At 37.4% G+C, this 19,118-nt stretch overlaps 1 protein-coding gene across 2 annotated transcripts in view; it reads left to right on the top strand.

Moving 5' to 3' along the window:
* Positions 1-19,118, top strand: part of MICU1 (mitochondrial calcium uptake 1) — a 201,326-nt gene that overhangs the window by 55,251 nt on the left and 126,957 nt on the right. For both annotated transcript variants that reach the window (XM_060034819.1, XM_060034820.2), the window contains exon 5: positions 18,759-18,802. In XM_060034819.1, coding sequence (XP_059890802.1) covers positions 18,759-18,802 — 44 coding nt within the window. The remainder of the gene's footprint in view (positions 1-18,758; positions 18,803-19,118) is intronic.

Here is a 19,118-nt window from a genome sequence, read left to right on the forward strand (position 1 = left end):
GTATTGTTTTATTTTTGGTTTTTAACAATCTTTTTTTTCCTGTATGGTTTAAAAGACAAATTTGTAAAACAACAATTTAAATATGTTAATGTTGATTCAAACTAGATTATTTTCAATTTAAGATGTTAATTGTACTCCTCAGGTTAACCACTAAGAAAATAACTAAAAAATATACAGAAAAGGAATTGAGGAGGGAATAGAAATAGTACACTAGAAAAAAATCAATCAAACACAAAAGAAGGCAAGATTGGAGGAATTGAGGGACAAAAAAAGATATGACATATAGAAAACAGATAACAAGATAGAAGAAGCAAGTGCTTTCTTATCCTTAATCACTTAAAATATAAAAGTATACTCACCAGTTAAAAGACAGAGATTGACAGGAGAAGAAAATATGATCTAATTCTATATTGTCTACAGGAAACTCACTTTAGATCCAAGACACAAATAGGTTGAAAATGAAGGAGTACAAATAGGTTGGAAATGAAGGGTACAAATAGTAACCAAAAGAGAGTTGAGGTGACTATACTTATATCAGACAAAATAGACTTTAAGTAAGAAATTGTTGCAAGAGACAAAGAAGGACATTGTGTATTGATAAAAGGGTCAGTTCATTAAGTAGTTACAACAATGCTAAATATATATACCCACCAAATGAAAGACCCCAAAATATGTGAAAGGCTGACAGAATTGAAGGGAGAAATAGTTCTACAATAATGGTTGGAGAATTCATAACCCTTTTCAGCAATGAACAGAACATTTAGACAGAAGATCTTTAAAGAAATAGAAGACTTAACACTGTAAACCAACTAAACCTAATAGACATGCATAGAACACTCTACTCGAGCGTTAGAATACATTTCTTCTCAAGCACACATCAAATATTTTCCGGAATAGACAGATAGACCATATGTTAGGCTACAAAACAAATCTTAATAAATTTTAAAAGATTAAACTCATACAAAATATCTTTTCTGATCACAACAGAATGAAACTATCCATCAATAACAGAAGGAAAAATAGAAAATTTATGAATATGTGAAAATAAAACAATACATTCTTAACCAATGGCTCAAAGAAGAAATCACAAGAGAAATTAAAAAATACTTTGAGATGAATGAAAAAGAAAACAGAACTTAACAAAACTGATGTGATGCTGCAAAAGCAGTGGTCAGAGGGAAACTTATAGCTGTAAACACCTACATTTAAAAAGAATAGGGCTTCCCTGGTGGTGCAGTGGTTAAGAATCCACCTGCCAATGCAGGGGACATGGGTTCGAACCCTGGTCTGGGAAGATCCCACATGCCACGGAGCAACTAAGCCTGTGTGCCACAACTACTGAGCCTGCGCTCTAGAGCCTGCGAGCCACAACTACTGAGCCCCCGTGCCACAACTACTGAAGCCCACACACCTAGAGCCTGTGCTCCACAATGAGAGAAGGCACTGCAATGAGAAGCCCGCGCACCGCAACGAAGACCCAACACAGCCAAAAATGAATAAATAAAATAATAAATAAGTTAAAAAGTAAATAAAATAAAAAGAAGAAAGTTCTCAAATCACTTTCCTAACTTTACACCTTATGGAACTTAAAAAAAAAAAAGAGCAAACAAAACCCGAAGATAGCTGAAATAAGGAAATAATGAAAGTTAATGCAGAGGTAAATGAAATGGAGAATAGAAAACAATAGAATCAATGAAACAGAAAGTTGGTTCTCTGAAAAGATCAACAAAATTGAGAAACATTTAGGTAGACTGACTAAGAAAAAAAGAGAAAAGAAGCCAATAACTAAAGTCAGAAATGAAAGTGGGGACATTACTACCTACTTTACAGAAATAAAAAGGATTATAAGAGAATACTGTGAACAATTATATTCCAACAAATTGGATTACCTAGATGAAACAAATTCCTAGTAATACACAAACTGCCAGAAGTGAAAAAGAACTCTAACAACTTAACAAGAAATTAACAAATGGGCAAAGGACTTGAATAAACATTTCTCCAAATAAGATATACAAATAGCCAGTAAGCAGATGAAAAGATACTTAATGTCATTAGTCATGAGAGAAATCCAAATCAGAACCAGGATATACCATCTCACAGGTTGGCTCTAATTTAAAAGCAAACAAGTGTTGGTAAAGATGTGGAGAAATTGAAGCCCTCATATGTTGCTGGTGAGAATGTAAAATGGTGCAGCCACTATGAAAAACAATTTCTCAGAAATGTAAGTAAAAAGTTACCATATGACCCAACAATTGCACTACTAGTATAAACCCAAAAGAATTGAAAACAGGTATTCAAACAAGTCCTTGTATATGAATGTTCATAGTAGCACTATTCACAATACCCAAAAAGTAGAAACATCCTAAATGTCCTTTAACAGATGAACGGATAAACAAATTGTGATACATACGTACAGTGGAATATTATTCAAATGTGGATGAACCCTGAACCAGGCACAAAAGGCCACATATCATATGATTTCTTTTTTTTTTTCATTTTTATTTTATATTGGTATATGATTTCATTTGTATGAAATATCTAGATAAATCCATAGAGACAGAAAGCACGTTGTTGGTTGCCAGCAGCTGGGTTGGGGGAATGAGGACTGACTGCTTAATGGATACAAGGTGGGTTTTTTTGTTTCTATTTTTGTTTTAGAGTGATGAAAATATTTTGGAACTAGGTAGTTATGCAACACTATGAGTGTACTAAATGCCACTGAACTGGACACTTTAAAATGGTTATTTTATGTTATTTGAATTTCACCTCAATTTAAAAAGGGAATAAAGAATATATAGTCAGTTCTCATTATTTGCAAATTTTGTATTTGCAAATTTGCATGCTCACTAAAACTTACTTGTAACCCCATAATCAGTACTTAATGGTACTTTTGCAGTCATCTGTGGTTATGTGCAGTGCAGCAAAAAACTTGAGTCACCCCATGTACATGTTCCCAGCTGAGGTCAAACAAAGTAATGCTCTGCCTTTTTGTTTCAGCTTTCATATGTGTCCTTTGCTTTGTTTATTTAGTGCCATATTTTTAGAATTTTTGTGCTTTATCTTGGTGATTGCTGTCCCTCTTCCACCTGCTCCATGTACTATCGATGTGCTGTCTAGTGTTCTTAAACATAAGAAGGCTATAATGTGCCTTAAGGAGAAAATGTGTGTGTGAGATAAGCTTTCTTCAGGCTTGAGTTGGCCGTGAGTTCATTGTTAATTAATCAAGGATATATATAGAGAAAGAATGAATCAAATATATATATAGATATATCAAATATGTATGGAAGGAGGGGAGAGGAAAAAAGGTGTCTCTAAAAAAAAAACACATAAAATAAGGTTATGTATTGATTGGTTTAAAAAAAAACTTGTGACCAGAGGATCATAGGAACCTAACCCTGTATTTCCCCTAGGAGTAATAGGTCAGTATTCACTGATTCTTTGTTCATGGCAACTTTATAGAACATAACTCTCACAATTAGTTAGAATCAATCATATATGTTACAGTAGTAGGCTATGAAAAAGAAACTATGCATTATAAGGAAGGCATCCTAAAGGGGGTGGCATTTGAGATGGGTTTCGAAAAGTGAATAATAATAGTTATTATTATATTATTATATTATATTATTATATTATTATCATTGTATACACGAGTGGGCAGAGGCATCACTCAAAGTGAGTAAATTATGTGGGCATCACTCAGAGTGAGTAAACTGTGTGGTCAGAAATACAGACATGTGAAATAACAATGTGAGCTTGGGGAACCAGAAACAGTTATGGTGTTTTCTAACCAAGGAATTTATAATGTTTTGCCCATGTTTATTTTTATTTATTTATTTATTTAATATAAATTTATTTATTTATCTTTGGCTGTGTTGGGTCTTCATTTCTGTGCGAGGGCTTTCTCTACCTGTGGCCAGCGGGGGCCACTCTTCATCGCGGTGCGCAGGCCTCTCACTGTCGCGGCCTCTCTTGCTGCGGAGCACAGGCTCCAGATGCGCAGGCTCAGTAGTTGTGGCGCATGGGCCCAGTTGCTCCGCGGCATGTGGGATCTTCCCAGACCAGGGCTCGAACCCGTGTCCCCTGCATTGGCAGGCAGATTCTCAACCACTGCGCCACCAGGGAAGCCCCTGCCCATGTTTATTAACATTCATATATCTCTAGGAAAAATGAAATCTTCAAAGGTGCAGGAAATTTGCCGTATATTTAAATTTTTTTCTTAGGGAAATTTTCAAACATAGAAAGTACAGAGAGTAGTATAATGAACCCATATGTACCTGTCACTTAGATTCAACAGCTATGAACACGTGGCCAATCTTATTTCATCTATAACCTTTTTACTTCCTCTCCTCACCCCAGATTGTTTTAAAGCCAATTTAAAGCAATTTTAAAGACACCTCTGTATGTGTCTCCAAAAGATAAATACTTAAAAAAAAAAAAAAAGTAGTACCAGTAATAACAATAATTTTAAAATATTACAGTAATTTCTTAATAGCAAATATCTAGGCATCGTTCAAATTTCCCTATCTAAAATATATTGTTTACAGTTGATTTATTCAAATCAACCTCCAAAAATGGCCACACGCTATGTTTGATATCTCTTCAGTCTTTCTTTATGGGTTTTTCTCTCTCTCTTTTTCTTCTTGCCATTTTTTCCTTGCCATTAAGCAAGACCAGTTTTATGCCTTGTTTCACGTCTCTCAGCCCACCTTTTACCTTTTGCTTAGATTGTTGCTGCAGCATTTATCAGGATAGAGATACAGCCTAACAGGAAAGACCCTCAGCTACACTATGTGTCTCTTGTTTCTGCTATAGAGCATCTCTGCTGCTATAGCATGGGTCCCCTTCGGGAGCCTGCTCAACCGTGTTGGCATGTGCACACATACAGAGGTATAAAGGACTTTACTCTTTGTTGAGACTTGGTGCATAAATACCCTCCTCTCCACTGTCTTGGATGGTCAATTCTGAGGATACAAACTATGTGGTTTCTTGGGTGGGCTAAGGAGTATTGAGCCCTAGTTTTCTACAGCAGTAATCAGCTCAATGACACACCCTTGAACTGGCTTTCCTTCCTTTCCTGTTTCACTTTTCCTGGTCCTCCTGCACTGGCTCTCTACTTTTGAAACTCAAACTGTACATCATTTATTTGTGAAAGAATGTAAGTCATTTATATTCTAGAATTTCCCACATTTTGGATTTTACTGATTGTATCTCCATGGTGTTATTTAATATGTTCCCCTATACTTTGTATTTCCGCCATGTAGAAAAATATGTAGAAAGCAGCTGAAAGAGAATATACCAAAATGTTAACTCTCTGAATGTTGAAATTTTGAGGAATTATTTTATTCTTCTTTGACTATTCCTTGTTCCTTTATTTTCTAATAAACTTCACATGCATTCATTCAACAAGTATTGATCAATTAGCTCTGCTATGGGTTAGACACTATTTTATGTGCAGGGCATGCAGGAATGAATAAAACAGACAAAAATTTCTTCCTTTATAGAGTATACAATCTTTTATAATCAGAAAGAAGGTATATAAAGTTTCCATTAATTGCATTGAATTTTAGATTTTGAGCCTTTTGAATTAGTTTTAGCACCTTGTTTTGTGACATGTGGAAGGAAGGATTAAAGAAGACTTGTGTAAGACAGAAAAAAGGATTGCAAGATATATTCCTGGGTTTTATGATGGTAAAGTATTTTGTACTTGTCAAATTATTTCTAAAACCAGATGAAATCTAATATGTAACAGTAACTTTAAATAAAACTGTACTTTGCTTCCAGTGTGACAGTGAAAATGAAGCAACACTTTAGGTAGTTTACTAAAGATTATCTGGACATTTAAGGAAGTTTTTTTTTTTTTCCTGTGGAAATCATTATATACTCTAATTGCTTACACACATTTTGGCATTTAACTTTGTAATTTTGTTTTTTTAATTATTGAAAGACCTGTCACATGGACAGAATAGTTACTAAATGTCTAATATACCAAGCACATTTCTGGTTTTCATAAAAAGCCAGAATAATGAATGATTGCTTTTCTTTTAAGATAATAATCATGAGGGAAAATTGTAGTATATTAAAATGAGATTTAATGGAAAATTTGGCTTCATTTTTGTTTGCTCATGAACACAGATTTCCACAAATGTTGATGTAGCAGAAGTAAAAATATGTATTATTCCCATGTGGGTTGAAATAAAGAAAAGAGTGAGGCTGTAATTCAAATTGTAATTTGATTTTCTATCATCAGATGGCTGGACTCTAGCCAGTAGCTCATATTTCAACTTTGTTTTGTCATGTCTTTCACACATACCGTATCCCAGGATACCTAACAGATCTAAACTTGTAAGTTTTAGTTTTAGAACAGTTCAAAAATAATCACAAAGCCCTAAAATTAAGCAGTTTTTAAATGAGTGGAGTGCTGATGAATTTCAGTAACAAGCTGATTAAGAATAATTTTGTACTGAATACCAAAAGAATTTAGAGTAGCCATAGGTAAGTAAGAAGGACATTAAAAGGAAAAAATATATATAGTGTATGACTGGCATACATCTCATCTCCCTTTCTGTGCAATCTTAGTGTCATCAAAGTCTCTGGATATAGTGGATAAGGCAGTTGCTTCAAGCTCTGGGTCATGCTGCTTGTAGTAACCAGTTTTGCATAGCTAGCCAATGACTTGGAGAAGCAGCAGCATGGGGAGAGCTTTTAAAGTACTATATAGAAAAACTTAAGCTTTTGTCAGAGCAAAGCATACTTGAGCTTTCGTCAGAGCAAAGAGGATCTCTGTTTCCTTTCCACCATATCCCACTGGCTGACCTATTCATCTTGATCTGATTTTGTCTCATGGAAGACGAAAAGGATGTGAAAAGGGGAAACACAGATCATACTGTGATTTACTTGTCCTGGACTCCATATTCTCTCTAGGATGAGTCATGCCCTTAGTGATACTCTTACTAGAGCACTTTTAGTTTGAGACACATAATTTTACATTCGATTATATACAGTGGTTTTGGTTCAAGGTGGTGTTGTAGGAGGATCCTGAGCTCACCTCCTCCCACAGACACACCAAATCTACAACTCCTACACATCAGGCAAATGAGAAAAAATCCACACCGAAACATATAGAAGAGGCTGAGACACAATTTCACCATAAACTCTACCCCTGTTACAGTAACCAGTGGTCAGGAGAGAACTCACAGACCTGAGCTTCTACCTGAGGAGCAGGAGGTTTGAACCTCAATCTGGCATGCCAGCTTTTGATACCTACACCTGAGAGATGAGCCCCCAGAGCATCTAGGTTTGAAAGCCAAAGAGGCTTGCATCTACAAGACCCACAAGGCTATAGTGAACTGGGGAGCATAGAGTGCTCATGCCCGGCTGCCCCACAGGGCCCAGTGCAAAGGCAGCTGAGTGAAAGTGCCCAGTCTTTCTGTGAAAGAGACCTATTTGCTTATCTTAAAGCATTGGCCTGAGGGGCAGACATCTAATTTAACACATATCTAGGGGCCTACTGAAATATTCTCCAAAGACAGGCTGGTGGGCTCTGTAACAAACAGAGAAACCATTCTTTTTGTTGTTGTTGTTTTGTTTTTTTTTGTTTTTTTTTTTTGCGGTACGCGGGCCTCTCACCGTTGTGGCCTCTCCCGTTGCAGAACACAGGCTCCGGATGCGCAGGCTCAGCGGCCGTGGCTCACGGGCCTAGCCACTCTGCGGCATGTGGGATCTTCCCGGACCGGGGCACGAACCCGTGTCCCCTGCATCTGCAGGCAGACGCTCAACCACTGCGCCACCAGGGAAGCCCCAGAGAAACCATTCTTAACTGGCTACCACCATCAGGGCACAGCACAGAGACAGCACACTGAAACACACCTCCAGTGTTTCTGTGAAAGAGGCCCATTTGCTTGCCTTGAGCCTTTGGCCTAAGGGGCAGGCTTCTGGTTTAAAACACATCTGAATGCCGCTGAAATACTCTCCGAAGACTGCAGAGGCCAGTGGGAGCCATCTTTGCGTATCTTTCTGCCTTGCTTGAGGTCACTGGTATCTCCCAGAAGGGAATTTGTGTACATGTCTGGCGTACTGACTTTTGCAGCTGGCGCCCAGGACACATCCCTTGATCACTTGGCTCTGGTGGCCACTGGGGCTTACGTTCTCGGGTCCCGTAGGACTGTAACAAATGGAGAAACAATTCTTAACTGGTTATCCCATTCCCAGGGCACAGCACAGATAACCAGCATGAAATATACCCCAGTTGTTCTGTAAAAGAGGCTTATTAACTTATCTTTATAGCGGTGGCCTGAGGGGCAGGCTTCTAATTAAACACATATCTATGGTCTGACTACAGTCCTCTCCAGAGACTGGGGAGGCCAGTGAGCATCATTTTTGTGCCCTCCCTCTGCCCTGACCCAGGTTGCTGGTATCTATGAAAAAGGAGCTTGTGTACATGTCTGGCTCCCCAGCTTTTGTGGCTGCCACCCAGAGGACACATCCCTTGATAGCTTGGCTCTGGTGACCAGTGGGACTTGTGTTCATGGATTCCATAGGTGGTAGCAAACAAAGTAACAGTTCTTAACTGGCTATCACCCCAGGGCTCAGTGTAGAGGAATCAAACAAACACTCATCTCCCAGCCTTCTCCTGAAAGAAGTTTATTTGCATACTTTAAAAACTGCTGCCTGAGGGTCTGGCTTCCAGTCAGCCTGAATCTAGGTGCTGACTGAGATCCTCCCCGTTGGGACACTGATGGCTCTTGGCACTACTGGGAGCCTCTAAGAGCAAAGTAGGAGCCTCAACTACTGGGAGCCTCCAAGAATAAAGTAGGCTACTTGGACAATCACAGAGGCTTGAGGGACAACCAAGAGCTAGGGCAGGGTTGAATGATAAGGTTCAGCTTCCCCACGAGGCCACTCCTTCAAGACTGGGAGAGGTGGCTGTTTTATCTAATGCCTAGAAACCAACTCAGTTACAAAAAGTGAAGAAATAGAGGAATATGTTCCGAACAAAAGAACAAGATAAAACCTCAAAAAAAGACCTTAATAAAATTGAGATAAGTGACTTACTTGATAAAGAGTTCAAAATAACGGTTATAAAAATGCTTAGCAAGCTCACAGGAACAATGCATGAATAAAGTGAGAATTTCAACAGAGAGATAGAAAATACATGAAAGTACCAAATAGAAGCCACAGAATGGAAAAACAATAACTGAACTGAAAAATACAGTAGAGAGGTTCAATAGCAGACTAGATGAAAGAAAGGATCAGTGAACTTGAGGACAGTGGAACTTATCCAGTCAGAGCAGCAAAAAGAAAAAGAGTCAGGATAGCTTAAGGGACTTATGGGAAAACATCAACAGACCAACAGTCACATTATGGGGGTTCCAGAAGGAGAAAAGAGAAAGGGGTAGAAAACTTACTTGAAGAAATAATGTCTGAAAACTCCCCTAACCTGGGGAAGGAAACAGACGTCCAGATCCAGGAGCCCAGGAAATTCTAAAAAAGATGAACCCAAAGAGACCCACACCAAGACACATAATTAAAGTGTTAAAAGTTAAAGGCAAGGAGAGACTCCTTGCAAGCAAGAAGAGACAAACAACTTGTTACATACAAGGGAACCCCTATAAGACTATCAGCAGATTTTTCAGCAGAAACTTTGTAAGCCAGAGGGAGTGGCATGGTATGTTCAAAGTACTGAAAGAAAAAAATGCCAGCCAAGAATACTTTACCCAGCAAAGTTGCCCTTCAGAATTGAAGGAGAGAGAGTTTTCCAGACAAGCAAAAGCTAAAGGAATTTTTTATCACTAGACTGGCCTTACAAGAAATGTGAAAGGGACTTCTTTAAGCTGAAATGAAAGGGCACTATTAATTAACAAGAAACACATGAAAGTATATACAATGAATGTATTTTTGAAACAATTTTGTTCTAATGTTTTTGCCCCAACAAGGTAAGTTCCTTCCATACAAGAACCTTGTCTTCTACTTTTATTTTATTAAAAAAATTTTTTTAGTGGAGTAAAATTACAATGTTGTGTTACTTTCTGCTGTACAATGACATGAATCACCTATATGTATACCTATATCCCCTCCCTCTTGGACCTCCCTCCAACCACCACCCCCATCCCACCCATCTAGGTTGTCACAGAGCGCCGAGCTGCACTCCCTGTGCTATACAGCAGGTTCCCACTAGCTGTGTATTTTACACATGGTAGTGTATTTATGTCAAACCTAATCTCCCAATTCGTCCCACCCTCCCCTTCCCCACCCCGTGTCTATATGTCCGTTCTGTATGTCTGCGTCTCTATTCCTGCCCTACAAATAGGTTCATCTATACCATTTTATTCCACATATATATGTTAATACACGATATTTGTTTTTCTCTTTCTGGCTTACTTCAATCTGTATGACAGACTCTAGGTCCATCCACATCTCTACAGATGACCCAATTTTGTTCCTTTTTATGGCTGAGTAGTATTCCATTGTATATATGTACCACATCTTCTTTATCCACTCATCTATCGTTGGACATTTAGGTTGTTTCCGTGACTTGGCTATTGTAAATAGTGCTGCAGTGAACATTGGCGTGCATGTATCCTTTATTTTAATTTCCTGCAGTGATGCTGAGTATAGAGCAGGTGTTGGTCAGCTACAGTGAACTTCCCTGTTTCTGCATGGCCCATGAGCAGAGAATATTTTTTACATTAAAAAAAATAAATCACATGAGGAATATTTTGTGCTGCCTGAAAATTACATGAAACTCAAATTTCAGTGTCCATAAAAAGAGTTTTATTGGAACTCATTCATTATGTATTGTCCATGGCAGCTTTTATACTATGATAGTAGAGTTGAGGAGTTCCAATAGAGACTATAAGTGGCCCACAAAGCCTAAAATATTTACTATCTGGCCTTTTACAAAAAAATATTTGCTGACTTCTTGTGGAATAATAAGAAACAAGGGTTTCTTATAGTAAGAAATAAGGGTCTCTGCCCCTGGTTCCTGATACCACTGTCCTTAATTTGGTGTTTATCATTCTTATTTATTTATTTATTTTTATATTTGGCTGCATTGGGTCTTCGTTGATCCGTGCAGGCTTTCTCTAGTTGCAGTGAGCGGGCACTACTTTTCATTGTGGTGCTCAGGCTTCTCTTGTTGCGGAGCACGGGCTCTAGCCACATGGGCTTCAGTAGTTGTGGCACAGGGGCTTCACTAGTTGTGGCTTGTGGTCTCTAGAGCACAGGCTCAGTAGCTGTGGTGCACAGGCTTACTTGCTCCCTGGCATGTGGGATCGTCCTGGACTTGAACCCATGTCCCCTGCATTGGCAGGTGGATTCTTAATCACTGTGCCACCAGGGAAGTCCCTGGTGTTTATCATTCTTGATGAAGACTATAACATTCACGTATATCCATTGTCCTTCCCCAGGGAATGATTGTATTCATCTCCTAGCATTGAGTTTGGACCTAACCATGTGATTTCCTCTGACCAATGAAATGTGAGCAGAAACTATATACACTATGTTCAAGCAAGAGCTTTAATAGTCAGTTTGTGATTTGCTGTGTTCTCTTTTACCTCTGCTATGTTCCAAATAGAGGTTGCTGCCCTGTCAGCCTGGATCCCAGATTCAATACCATGTGAAGCAGAGCTGTAGCCAGTATGATAGATAGGTAGCATGAGCACTATATAAAACCTTCCTTGTTGTAAGCCACTGAGATTTTAAAGTTGTTACTGTAGCATAACTTAGCCTTTTCAAGCTGCTACGTTTCCCATGCTTTTTTTATATGTTAAATATTATGTTTATATGTGTGTTTTTGTTGACACAGGTAGCTGTTGTTCTCTTATTTTCACTGCTATATAGTTGTGTATATCAGTTGTTTAAACTTGTATAAATATGCCAGTATTTAATTTACCATGTCCATGTAGATGAACACTTCCAATTTTGTCACTCAGCTATTGCTGTATAACAAACAGCCATATAAAATGTCAGTGGCATAAAACACAAGCATTTATTTACCTCATGCATCTGCAGGTCACAAAGGGTGTGTGCTCTGTTGATCTCAGCTGGCCTTGCTTAGATAGGCTAGGGGCTGGCTAATCTGGTCTAGGTCATCTCTGCTTGATGGTTTTGTCAGATTTGTTAGTTTGTTCTATATGTTTCTCATCCTTTTTAAACCAAAGGGCTATCTGGGATATTATCCTCTCATACTGTTGGCAGAGGTGCAAGAAAGCAAGCCAGTGTCAGAAGTTCATTTTAAGGATTGAGTCATTTCATAATTGCCAGTATCCCATTGGCCAAAGCAAATTACATGGCTAAGCCCAAAATTAAGGGATTTTCCACAGAGGTCAAGGAGGAGGAAGTGAAGATTTGAGAACAAAAATCTAATATGCCAGTGTTTTTTCTGTTGTAAACCATACTGAAGTGAACATTCTTCTGTATGTCTCCTGGTGCATATTTATAAAAAGTTATTTTCAACATGTATACCTGGAAGTTGGACTTGCTGGCCTGTAGGATACCCTCTTCAAATTTGCTAAACATTGCCAAATTGATTCCCAGAGTGGATAAAATAATTTATATTTTCTCCAGGAATGTATGAGTTTCCTCCTTTGCATTCCTGCCAAGACATGGTATTATCAGACTTAAATTTTTAGCAATCTGATGGAAATTATTGTATCTGGTTTTGTTTTGCATTTCATTAGTAACTAGTAAGGCTTATCTCCAAATGTTTATTGGCTGTTCACATTGCCATGTGTATGAATTGCCTATTTATCTTCTCTACTCACTTTTCTATTTGATTTCTTTTTTTTTTTTTTTTGCGGTATGCGGGCCTCTCACTGTTGTGGCCTCTCCCGTTGCGGAGCACAGGCTCCGGACGCGCAGGCTCAGCGGCCATGGCTTACGGGCTAGCCGCTCCGTGGCATGTGGGATCTTCCCGGACCGGGGCACGAACCCATGTCCCCTGCATCGGCAGGCGGACTCTCAACCACTGTGCCACCAGGGAAGCCCTGATTTCTTTTTGATTAGTAAAAGTATTATGTGTATTCTCTATTGGAGTCTGCCATATAGCAGATATTTATTCCTAGTCTGTGGCCCATCTTTTTATTTTGTTTCTGATAATTTTTAATATACAGAAGCTGTCAATATTCTCAAACATACCATTCTTCTCCTTGGTTGTTTGTACTGTCTCTTTCTTTTTACTGATTTATTAAGGTATAATTAACATAGAATATCAGCATTATTTAAAGTGTTTGATGAGTTTTGATATACTAATCTCATGTATATGCTAGTGAAACCATAAGCACAATCAATATAATGAACGTATTCATCACCCTCTAGAATGTTTTCATACCCATTTGTAATCCTGCCTTCCCACTTTTTCCCAGGCAAGTCCCAGGCAGCCCATCTTTCTGTCTTCCATATCCTTACTGATTATCTGTCTCCTTTCTCTGTCAATTATTGAGAGAAGGATGTCGATCTCTGACTTTATTTGTGGATTTGTCTATTTATCTTTTCCATTGTATCAGTTTTTGCTTCAAATATTTTGAAACTCTTATTAGGTGAATACACACTTAGGATTATTCTAGCTTCATGGTGAATTGACCCTCTTATCATTATATAATTGACCCTCTTTATCCTTGCTAATATATATATATTTTTTGCTCTAAAGTCCACATAGTCTGATATTTATGTAGCCACTCGGTCTTTCTTTTGATTCATTTTTCATGATATATCTTTTTCCATCGTGTTACTTGTAACCATACCTGTATCATTGTATTTAAAATGGGTTTCTTATGGACAACATATAGTTGGATCATGTTTTTTATCCAATATGACAGTTTCTACCTTTTATTAATGTGTTTAGATGATTTATATTTAATGTAACTGTTGATATGTTTAAATTTAGGTCTACCTAAATTTAACAAATTTTATTATTTGTTTTCCCTTTTTTATGTTCCTCTTTTACCCCTTCCCTGCCTTCTTTTCAGATTATTTGAAGATTTTTTAATATTTCATTTTAATTGATTTTGGCAGGGGGTTTGACGATGCTTCTTTGTGTATCTTTAATTTAATGGTTGCTATTGGGATTATAATATACATAGTTAACTTTTCACAGTTTGCTGAGAATTTATAATTTTACCACTTCAAGTGGAATATAGATATCTAACCACTATAAAGATTTCTCCCCAGTTTATGGTGTAGTGTCATATGTATTACATCTACATATGTTGAAAACTCTGCCAGACATTGTTTTAAGTTTTTATTTCAACCATCAAACTAGTCTGTTATATATATATCTAGATATTAGCTACTTCTGTTGCTCTTTATTTATTCCTTAAGTTCCATACTTTCTTCTGGTATCATTTTCTTCTGCCTTGAAGGATAGAACATCTGTTAGAGCAGTTCTGATGGTGATGAATCCTCTACGTTTTCCTTCATCTGAGAACATTTTTATTTTGTCTTCATACTTTTTTTTTTTTTTTTTTTTTTTTTGTGGTACGCGGGCCTCTCACTGTGTGGCCTCTCCCGGACACGGAGGCTCAGCGGCCATGGCTTACGGGCCCAGCCGCTCCGCGGCATGTGGGATCTTCTCGGACCTGGGCACGAGTACCTGTGTCCCCTGCATCGGCAGGCAGACTCTCAACCACTGCGCCACCAGGGAAGCCCTTTGTCTTCATTCTTGAAGAATATTTTCACTAAATAAAGAATTCTGGGTTGAAGTTCTTTTCTTTCAGCACTTTAAACTGGCTGCTTCAAAGATTTTTTTCTTTGTCTTTGGTTTTCAGCAGTTCGATTAAAAAAAAATTATCTCATACCTGATGAACTTGAACTGTACTTTTGCTGACTTACATAAGCTGAAAATATAATTATTTTAATAAAATTTTAGAATATTCTTTGGGTACAATTTTTAGGATAAATTCTAGTATTAAACTGAAAAAATGAATCTCTAAATTTTTGAGAGATAGCTGGGACTTCTTAAGTAAAATTGTATAGAGCTTCCATTTACCTAAGCTCTAATTTATAGATATCAAAATGACATATTTGATTGTTTCACTTTTGTCTTTTGGCAAAATGAGTAGCTATCATCTTTAAAATAAGCCTCCTTTTAGATATTCACTCTGAAGCTTAAACTGAGACTATTCTTATAGTATTTCTGCATGTTTACATTATTTTTGTCATGGATTCAAAAAGACAGGCAACTGCCACCATTTAAAAAGATGGTTAGACTTAAAATCAGAAACAATCGTTTAATCCTTTTGAGCGTCAACTTTCTCATTAATGAAAAGGGGGAGATAGTGTTAGCATTAAATGACTGTGAGAGTTCTTTGAAGAGAAGTCTGAGATTCATAGAAAGCACCCTAGGAAAAACGGCATAACATCCAGTGTTTCTAAGCTGGGACCCAAAGAATGAGGGTGGAGAAATGGAAGGATAGTCATTTGATTATATTTTCAAAGTACACATGCTGTGTTTTTTCCTTTCTTTCTCCATACTCTCCCTCCCCCAATAATTTGGCCTATTAGAATCTCAAGAGGAGTAGTGAGTAAGGATAGCATGAATTCTTTAATCCATCCACACTTTCCACACTCCATCCCCAACCAATGTTAAGAATTGATCTAATCCAACCATCTGCTTCATTTGACAGGTAAAGAAATCTAAATGTAATAAGATGAAATAATCATTTCTTCCAACTTGAAATTATGAATCTCTTGGCCTACTTTATGTCTGTATTTGCTTCTATTTATTTATTTAGGCTGCTCTGGGTCTTCCTTGTGGCACGCGGGCTCTAGAGTACACGAGCTCAGTAGTTGCAGCGCACAGGCTTAGTTGCGGTATGTGGTATCTTAGTTCCCCAACCAAGAATCGAACCTTGGCCTCCTACATTGGGTGCATGGCATCTTAACCACTGAACCACCAGGGAAGTCCCTGTATTTGCTTTTAAATGAAGGAATTCTCACTACATGCCAGGCTGTCCTTACATGCCCCTCCTTTATTTGGCAGATGCACATGGTAAAATATTTTCCAAACTATAGTGAAGAGCACTTAATGAAAAACACAGATCTGTTCCAATTTCTCCACCCTCCCAGTTATGTCACAGAAGCAATCACTTTAATATTTTTTAACTTTTGAGTTCTTTTGGATATTACGATAATAACTTGTAATGTAGCTAGTCTGAACTGAGATGTGCTATAATTGTAAAATAGACACCAGATTTTGAAAACTTATTGTAAAAAGTAATATGAAATATTTCAGTAAGTTTTTTATTGATTACATGTTGAAATGATGCTATTTTGGATATATTCATTTAAATAAAATATATTATTAAAGTTAATTTTACCTGTTTCTATTTGCTTTCTTTTTAACATTTTTATTAGAGTATAATTGCTTTACAATCATGTGTCAGTTTCTGCTTTATAACAAAATGAATCACTTATACATTCTATTTGCTTCCTTAAAGGTGGCTGTTAGAATTTTTTTTTTAATAAATTTATTTACTTTATTTATTTATTTTTGGCTGTGTTAGGTCTTCATTGCTGAGCGTGGGCTTTCTCTAGTTGCGCCAAGCGGGGGCTACTCTTCGTTGCAGTGAACGGGCTTCTCATTGTGGTGGCTTCTCATTGTGGAGCATGGGCTCTAGGCACGTGGGCTTCAGTAATTGTGGCATGTGGGCTCAGTAGTTGTGGCTTCGCAGGCTCAGTAGTTGTGGCGCACAGACTTAGTTGCTCCGTGGCATGTGGGATCTTCCCGGACCAGGGATCAAACCCGTGTCCCCTGCATTGTCAGGCAGATTCTCAACAACTGTGCCACCAGGGAAGCCCCTAGAAAATGTTTAATTATACACGTGGCTTACATTTATTGCTCACATTATATTTCTGTTGGACAGTGTTGCTCTAATTAGTAAGCATATATTTCCCTTAGTTGATGTACCAGGTTTTACTCATGAGATATCTGATCCTAGACTAATTCTCATTCCTTTTTAAAGGACTAGGAAGGTTTTTTCTGGGAATTCTGAGGATTTTCTTTTTCTTGGTATTCTAAAATTTTACAAGCATACAACTGGATTACAAGTAGGTTTTGTTCATTTTGCTTAAATAAGTTCTTTTAATTTGTGTCACTCTTCAGCTCTGAGAAATTTTCTGGTAATACTTTTTGGATTATTTCTTACCTATTTCTGAATGAGAAAAGGTCTTGTATGACATAAGATCTTGTATTGAGTCTCTGTTGCTCTATAATTCTCTCTTCTGTTTTCCATCCTGTTGTCTTTTTGGCAGTGATCCTGAGATAACCTTTTCCTAATCTTTTGACAGTATATTAAGAAATAGGGGGGAGATAGGCAATCATAGTTTTAATTGTCTACAACTCTTTCTTGTTTTCTGTCCTCTTATCATAGAAGCATGTTCTACCTTTATGACTGGTATCTTTTTGAGTATCTGTGAGGTTTCAAATTAGATTTGTTTTTAAATTTTCCTTTTTGCTGACTTACCTCTTTCTTTTTCAGTCAGTGGTTCATTTTGTTCAGGGCAGGCTTCTAGAAGGTGAAGCATATTTTAGATAAGGAGCGTGTGTAACCAAATGTGTGGAAGCAGAAATGCAAAAAGCTTCCTTTGGGAGCAGTGATAATCCTATCTTTGTAGTACTCTGGGCATAATGAGGTAAGGGTCTGAACTGGCATGAATAAAATGAGAACTGAAAGAAAAGAACTGAGTAATTATGCAAGAAAAATAAGTGTAATTGGGAACTGATTTCTCCACTTTAAAAACTCCCACACCACCCTCTTATTGAACTCATTGTATCCTTCCTTGTAATATTACTATATGTATATGTCTTTCTTAGTAAATTGTGACTCTTCAAGGCAGGGATTGTATCTTACTCATTCAATTTTTTTTTAGGTATTTATTGATCAACCACTGTTCCAAGTACTGGGATAAAGCAGTCAGCAAAGACAGAAAATCCCAGCCCTCAGGAGCACTTAATATACTTGCTTTTATCTTTCATAGTGCTTAGGATTTCACAATGCTAGGGATTCCCAAGGTTAAATTTATTATTTAACCCACCTTTATTTTTTATTTATTTATTATTTATTTATTTAATTAATTTATTATTTATCTGGCTGTGCCAGGTCTTAGTTGTAGCACGCAGGATCTTCGTTGCGGCATGTGGGATCTTTACTTGCAGCACGCAGGATCTTTAGTTGTGGAATGTGGGATCTAGTTCCCTGACTAGGGATCAAACCCTTTCCCCCTGCATTGGGGGCATGGAGTCTTAGCCGCTGGATCACCAGGGAAATCCCTTAACCCACCTTTAAAAAGTAATATTGAGATGGTCTATTTATTTGTTTAGGTGTGTTGCAAAATGTCTTCTGATATTAAAGTCTTCTCTCTTTAACTTTATACAAAAAATTATTATGCATTCAGATTAAACTAATATCCCTCACCTTGTTTAGAGGTAATATATATCATTTTGATGTAATGGAAAAGAGCATCACCTTGGGAAGAGTGCAGGGTTCTAGTTTGGCTCTACTGTTGAGTAGGTTTGCTCATGAACTTTTACCCTCTTTATCTCAGAGCTTCATATTCTCATATATAAAATAAAAGGTTGGTATCTTTTAGCACTGACACTTTGTGGGACAAAATTTTCATTTCTATGGACTTTGAATAATGTTGTGGCTAAACCATCTAGTACATTTAATTGAATGATTGGAAACAAAACTGAGAGCTGTCATTTCATATGTTTTACCTGAGTTATAATCAGTGACTAAGTATTGTTTTTTTCTCTTTTACAGACTTGGGTCTGGATCAATATACAATAAAACGCTTTGATGGAAAGGTGAGTGAACTATGATACGACGTATATATCCTGTTGTTTACTAAGAAGATTTTTAAGTTCCTCTAGAATTATTTGTGAGAAATTTCTGAATACCTGTTTGTCTTATCAAAAAAGTTAGTTGTTTAGATTGGGAGGCCTGTAAGTGCCTTCAGATGCTTCTACAGAAAAAAATCAAGCAGAAGGCTCTTCTGTGTTTTTCCGTATAGGGTAATACTGATGGGTTACCCGCTGTATATATTAAGGGCTAATTCAGTGTATGTTGACATTTGAATTTTAATTCAATAGCCATTATAAAGGTTAACAAGCCCCCCAATAT

Source organism: Delphinus delphis, chromosome 16 (assembly GCF_949987515.2).
Source record: "Delphinus delphis chromosome 16, mDelDel1.2, whole genome shotgun sequence".
Taxonomy (NCBI): Eukaryota; Metazoa; Chordata; class Mammalia; order Artiodactyla; family Delphinidae; genus Delphinus; species Delphinus delphis.